At 46.8% G+C, this 6,979-nt stretch overlaps 1 protein-coding gene across 2 annotated transcripts in view; it reads left to right on the top strand.

Moving 5' to 3' along the window:
- The first annotated feature begins 254 nt into the window (after positions 1–254).
- The window catches only part of LOC135819801 (calnexin-like), a 31,243-nt gene continuing 24,518 nt past the window's right edge, over positions 255–6,979 (top strand). The window contains exons 1-11 of one of the 2 annotated variants that reach the window (XM_065333069.1): positions 255–419; positions 1,493–1,575; positions 1,847–1,905; positions 3,096–3,160; positions 3,454–3,530; positions 4,150–4,231; positions 4,603–4,671; positions 5,033–5,080; positions 5,400–5,472; positions 5,746–5,824; positions 6,678–6,902. In XM_065333069.1, coding sequence (XP_065189141.1) covers positions 354–419; positions 1,493–1,575; positions 1,847–1,905; positions 3,096–3,160; positions 3,454–3,530; positions 4,150–4,231; positions 4,603–4,671; positions 5,033–5,080; positions 5,400–5,472; positions 5,746–5,824; positions 6,678–6,902 — 926 coding nt within the window. In that variant the 5' untranslated portion in view covers positions 255–353. The remainder of the gene's footprint in view (positions 420–1,492; positions 1,576–1,846; positions 1,906–3,095; positions 3,161–3,453; positions 3,531–4,149; positions 4,232–4,602; positions 4,672–5,032; positions 5,081–5,399; positions 5,473–5,745; positions 5,825–6,677; positions 6,903–6,979) is intronic. The other variant, XM_065333068.1, reaches the window with a different exon arrangement.

The following is a 6,979-nucleotide window of genomic DNA, read 5'->3' as shown; positions in this document are numbered from 1 at the left end:
CACTCTTGTTGTTTATCTACTCTTGCCTCTTGGTGATACCATGGATACCATGGCCACACAACAAGCCGGGCCTGCTGAATCATGAAGTGAAGCTTGTCGAAGTACCGTCTTTTCCGAAAACCGGTAGTAAAATATCGACGCATTCTCCCTGACAACGAAAATGGCGACCAGTGCGCGTTCGATCAACAAAGGTAAGATGACGTCGTCGATTTGCAAAAGTTCTTGGAACATTTGAGAAATCTTGGGACTTGTTGCTCACAGCTTGTGCTTTTCAAATCACGCTGCGAACTGAAAGGCCTCTTTGAGAGCCTGGTACTTTCGCCTAGGACCTTGTTCTAGAAAAAAGTACAGCCATGGCTGGTGCGTGGCAGTTGGTGTTCCTCTGTGTTGCCGTAGGCTGCTGGGCCTCTCCCGAGGAGGTAAGTCTGTTCTGCTGCCGCACAGTATGCTATTATTGTTTTCATTTTGCCACATACCTGTATTTATTTTCAAGACTTCACTCGACTCTTCACGAGTTAGCGTGGGTGTTTGAGCAATGCTTTTTATGTACACCCTTGGCTCTCATTGTCAGTGTTAGCTTAGGAAGAGTAAAGCAGTAACCATTGCTTGGCATGCACGCGTCGCGCACGATATCCGTAGCGCCATTCATTTATCGAAATAATTATTTTTCAGTTTGTGGAACTTTGGAATTGTCCAGCTCAGGTCACTTGTGTAATTGTACCGTCGTGGCCAAAGAAATGCGACCCACGTGCCGAAAGCAGCGCCAAGGCTCATGCTGCCCCTGCGGCCCTCGGGTGATTTTTTTGGCCTGTGCATGCTGTGATGGAAATGGAAACGCGGCACTACTTTTGACTCTTGGGTCGGATTTCTTTGGCCACGACTGTATTTTGCTTACACTACAGCTTACCGTATTATCTCTAACATAAGCGTGGTCCTTTATTTTTGAATGTACCTCCGCCCCGTGCTATTAATGGAGACGTTTCTTTATTGGAGACTGTTCCATTATCATTTCAACCTCATTTCAGAGGCATGTTACCATGCCAAATTCATGTCAGACACACACCCATTTCAGGGGTTTTTCGCCAGTACTGCATTTTAGAGATTATTCCGTACATGCATTTTACCAGGTACCGATAGACAGTGTGCTTATAATGGAGACTGAGCACTTTATTTTTTGAATGCCGCCCCAAGGTGTTCTATTATTGGAGAAATGCTATTATTGGAGACTGCTTTAAATATTAGAGATAATACGGTATCGTCTATTACATTTTTGTAGGTAGGCTCTGACAGGGGTCTGAGAGTTCCGAATCTTGAACAGTGGTGACAATTATGAACTGTTCCTTGTGGTGGCATGATCGAATGTGTGCGTGTGTGTGTGTGTGCGCGCATGTGTCCATGTGTTCATATGCGTGTGCGTGTGTGTCCGTATCTCTGTGTGTGTGTGTGGCATGTCTGTGCGCATGCGGACACATGTGTTTGTTGCTTGTTGTAGGGTTTCAAGGCCCCCAACCCGTCTGGCAGTGTTCACTTCGCCGAGAACTTCCAGGATGCCGACGCAGGCTCCCTTCCATCCGGGTAGGCTACTTTGCAGGGTTCAAAATCGTACATCCCATGGAGTTGTTTCTCATTGTCATGTACCAATGTTTAAAACAGAGAGGTTCCAGGCTGTCCAAGAGAGTGCTCAATACCGAGAGGTAGAGCTAGTTCAAACAATAAGAGGACGGAAAACGGTTTAAAACACCTTTTCCATCCTCTTGTTGTTTGAACCAATGTTTATGTAGAGACTGCATGTGCCATGTGCTCGTGTCTGAAGTTCATAGTGTTATTGTTTGTTTTCCGCACACAGATGGGTCAAGTCTGCAGCAATGAAGGACGGTGCTGATGCTGACATTGCTAAATACGACGGTAAGTTAGACAAAATCACAGGTAAATAGTGCTGCTGTTCAAATGAGTCTCTGAATTGTGAGTCGGCTCGAGAGAAAATCAGCCAGTCCTCCTTCTTTTTTGCATTACCTTCTCCCTGCCAGTGGCTCTTAGTGCCCTCGATGCTCTGGCAGTTTGGCTCATTTGTATGCACATCCACCTGATGGGTTTTTTGCTGGCCGTTTTCTCCTGGGAGAGGGCAAGTTCAGTGTTCCTTTCATGTTATGCAACATGCTGGGACTTGTGCAGGACAGAAAGAGTCCTATCCGCAGAATTGTCAGAAGGCATGAATAGTCAAAATTCGCTAACGGTATCCACCGATCTCCGGCTGCCCAAACATGTCAGATCGGTGAACAGCCTGGAATGGATCAATTTATGACTCATTTCCATGAAACTCTTCGTCCTGCTGGCGTGGTGATGTGAAAGGCAGTGAAGATGCAACCGGTTGTGCTGATTATTGATCAGCGACTTGAAATCTGTCATTTGATACGTTGCCGCAGGCAGTACAGTACCATGAAAGTGGAAATGAATAGGAGTATATTTTTTCTCTGTGTACATGTATGCCGGTAGAATCATACACAAAGTGTTTTGAGATGGAAGGTTGGTTGCTCCCTACACTGCAGCTCGTGCTTTTCCACCGATTTAACTTCACGCCTGACTGACTCACGACTGCCATCCAGAGCACACGAGAAGTCCATTGAACCTTCGACTCTGCAAACCTATACATGTAAAATTATCGACTTTCGTTACCACTGTGCTGTGCTAAATAGGGCTGCAACGGGTAGGGGTTTGGTCGGGTAACGGGTCCGGATATTTCGGGTGCTCTATCGGGTATTTTTTCAATTTTTTTGATACAGTTTGTACTGTGAGTGTACAGTAGCACGTAGCCATGCTATGCTGTTTACATGCACCGTTGCAAAAACACCGTACTCCAACTACCCGATCGGGTTCTCAGGAGCAAATTGCTACCCTACTACCCGGTCAAATTACGGGTAGCACGGGTACCCTACTGCTCGTCGACACCCCTAGTGCTAATGTCCTGATATATCCTACTTTTTCACTGATCCGACAACACTATTTCCGATGTGATCGGATAAGGGACGTTTGGCTGTACGTGTGTATCATGTCTCAAAGATGAATGGTTCGACGCTGTGTTCTTGATTCCACTGCAGGTGAATGGAGCGTGGAATCTGCAGAGCAGAACTCCCTTGAAACTGATGTCGGTCTCGTTCTGAAGGTGCGTACGGGAACTACACAGTTACAGATCTGTTGTCTTGTCTGGCTCCTTTATCAAGGAGACGATGTTTATTCCATACCATCCCTCTCTGCTGGAAGACGTTTTGGTCTTCTTGTCAACGTGTTCGCGTCAACAGATACTGCGACTCATTTTTCCGTACACCGAATGAAGTCTCGATCAGGTTTCTAGTATTTACATGTGCTTCTGTCCTTCTGGAGTGATTTGTGGAGGTGCTGGGCTCGTATTTATCTCTCTGTTTTTTTGTTGTTGCCCGCCGTGGCTGGCTTTGGTAGGACAAGGCAAAGCACGCAGCTGTCTCCGCTCCTCTGGCTACCACATTCGAATTCACGGACAAGCCGCTGGTCTTTCAGTAAGTCCACACTGTTTGACAGTGGATGTGAAAGGGCTAAAGTCAGGGACTGAACAGATAGTAGCTACCTAATTATCATAATTATGGGCCAATAGCGGGAAAGTGCGGAGCGCTTGGGCCCGGTTCAAACCCACTTGCCGTTTGTTCATTTAAGAACGCTGGTCAAACCGTACGACCACATGACTTTGGATGCAGGTGTGTTGTGTTCCCAGCCTGCATGAGTACAGTGTGTTGCTCTACGGTGCTGGTCGATGAAATCTGGTCGTGCGAGTCGAGGAATGCGCCGGGCGCTATGCTGCCCTAGATTACAGAACACTAGGGTGTAAACTGGTACGGCCCGAAAATCGACTCATTGACTCAAACGATTGGATTTCATTGAGCAGTGCTATACAATGGCTCAGTACCTAGGGATGAGTCGGACTTGCTTCTTTTTCCTTTTTCTTCTCAATCCTTTGGCCACAATTGCCGGTTCTGCAGGCCACCTTAATTTTGTGTACCTTCCATTCCAATCTCAGTTGTTGTATCCGAAAGCCTGCCGTAGTGTGTGCATGAATAGCTAGTTACCTTTACTCAGCGTCACCATTCTAATAGCGGAGTTCTCCTTCCTTCTATTCTGTAGATATGATTTGAAGCTGCAGCAGGGCATGGATTGCGGTGGTTCTTACATCAAACTGCTTTCACACTCGGATTCTCTGGATTTGGTGAGCACTAACTTTCCTAGTTTTTGTTCTGTTCTTTCTCTCTTTCTCTTCCTCTGTCTCTCTCTCTCTATCTCTATCTCTCTGTCTCTCTCTCTCTCTCTCTCTCTCTCTCTCTCTCTCTCTCTCTCTCTCTCTCTCTCTCTCTCTCTCTCTCTCTCTCTCTCTCTCTCTCTCTCTCTCTCTCTCTCTCTCTCTCTCTTGCTCGCTCGCTCTTCTCGTCTGTGGTATTGTTTTTCTATGAGCACTGTTCTGTGGATTTTAATTGTTAAAAAATATGTCTGACTGACTTTCGCTACTACTATTGCTGCTTTTATTGATACTGGTGCTGTTACTGTTGCTGTTGTGTTTACTACGAACGGTATTGCTGTTAGGCCCAAGTCACCGACAAGACTCCATACACCATCATGTTTGGACCAGACTCATGCGGCACGGAGAACAAGGTCAGTGTTGTCCGCATGCTGAACGCAGGGTTGTGTGTACTACTCTTGAATCGTAATGTTCCCTGGATATCTGTCTTTAAAAATGAGTTTTCTTCACTGGCTCCAACAGATGCATGTAAGAGAATTTCGTGTGTCGTCATGTAACGTTCTGACAGATGGGCCTTATGCCTTGTCATTGTTTTTCACGTTCATCATCCATTGTTGCCTTGCCCTCTGTCAGTGCCAGTGCTCAACAACACTGTTGCTCATTCTGCGATGATGCACTTGTGACTGAATTAGAGTCCTTTTCAGTCTTCTTCTTTTTATTCATGACTGTACGCAATTAGACGTATGTTGTGCCTTTGTGTGTTGTCCTTTGCAGCTGCACTTCATCTTCCGCCACAAGAGCCCCAAGACTGGCGAATTTGAGGTAGGCGTCCAAGTCATTCTCCTGCTTTCTTGTCTCGCTGTGACCAATGAACTTAGTAATGCTGTTGAGATTTTAGAAGTATCTCGGGAGCGTCGCCACGTATTTTTGCCATCTGAAATACATAATTATTATTTCTTCTCGTGTGTGTGGGGGGGGGGGGGGGGGACTCCGCTGAAAATTTCCAAAATTTGGACCCCAAATCAGCATATTATTGTTGCTTCACGAAACGCAAAGAGTGGTGCTGTCAACACCGTAGTGACGATAGTGTGTCTGTTATTACCTGACTATGTTTCCTGTTTTATTGTTATTGATGTAACAGGAGAAGCATGCTGATCTGTCGTCGGTGACTCTGCCCGATGTCAAGGACAAGAAGACCCATCTTCTGCGTCTCGGTACGCGACCTTCGTTCTGTGGGTGTGGGGTGTGTGTGTGTCCATGCGCATGTGCAAATGCCTGTGTCCATGCGCATGTGCAAATGCCTGTGTCTTCTTGCCATTGATTGCAAGCATCTACATGTACTATAAATTGAGAATTGCTCCTCGGTGTGTTATACTCTTTGAGTCTTTTGTGACCTACTGTTACTCCTTATTCCTGTTGTCCACGCATTGCATTCTGTTGTCGTGGTGTGATTTCTGTGGTTCTTGTTGTTCGGTGGCAATGTGCAGTTGTGCGTCCGGACAACACCTTCACCATCTCCATCGACAGGGTCGTGCTGAAGTCTGGAAGCCTCCTGGAGGACATGAGGTATCGTGTGAGCGTCTCTTGTTTCAGAATTGCTACGCTCTGTCCTCTCTGCTCCCTAGTAGTAGTAGTAGACCATACTGTGTGGTACATGTTAGGTCAACCTCGTGAATACCGACCTTGGGCGTTTCGAATAGTGACTTTATCTTCAGACGTTATAGACAGCTGACTGGGTACATTCAACCTCATGCATAATAACAACCCGCTAATGGCAACACTTTCTTTGTGTCGTTATGTTGGAAAAGAAGAGCCCACGAGCGGAATTCGAACCCAGCACCCCTGTCTTTCCGGGACAGTGCCCTACCGATTAGGCTACCGTATTTACCGGAGTATAACGCGCACCTTTGTATAACGCACACCCCCAATCTTCAACCACAAATTACACAAAATGGCTCTATTCGGTGTATAACGCGCAGTCAAATCGGGGATATTTGGTTCTGAAATTGATCTCGTCAAAGGATGGTGAAACTTAAGAATATTTTCCGGTAAGTCAGACTATGACTATGAAATTGATGGGATTACGACTGTGAACATGAAAACAACATTGTTTCGTCCAAGAACCAATCAATATCATCAGGAGGTCTCAGACGAACATGTACATGTAGCACATTACGTGTATAGTGCGCACTTGAACTCTTGAACTCGGGCACTTTTGTACTAGATTCTCGTATTCGGTGTATAGTGCGCACTACAGATTTGAGCTTCAAAATTCACTGCTCAGGGTGCGCACTATACACCGGCAAATACGGTACCAGGGATCACACACACCCGTGGGTCCTTCTTGCTACACAATGTTGTCGGGTTTGAATGGCTACCGTTGTGATGTGTTGCATTTGTGTGCTGGGTACTTACACAGGCCTGCTGTGAACCCGCCAGCAGAGATTGACGACCCCGAGGACAAACGCCCCGAGGACTGGGACGACAAGGAGAAGATCCCCGACCCGGAGGCGAGCAAGCCGGACGACTGGGACGAGGATGCGCCCTCTCACATTCCCGACGACGATGCCAGCATGCCAAGCGACTGGCTGGTGGAGGAGCCGCAGTACGTGGAGGATCCCGAGGCAGACAAGCCTGAAGATTGGTGAGTGATAGTAGCATGGGTCAGGGTATTGGCCAGAGTACATATCCCACAAGAGTGTGCAACTCCCACTGTGGAGT

The sequence above is a fragment of the Sycon ciliatum genome, chromosome 6 (assembly GCF_964019385.1).
Source record: "Sycon ciliatum chromosome 6, ocSycCili1.1, whole genome shotgun sequence".
Lineage (NCBI taxonomy): Eukaryota > Metazoa > Porifera > Calcarea > Leucosolenida > Sycettidae > Sycon > Sycon ciliatum.
The sequence above is the reverse complement of the archived record's forward strand: the minus strand, read 5'-3'. Positions and strand labels throughout refer to the sequence as shown.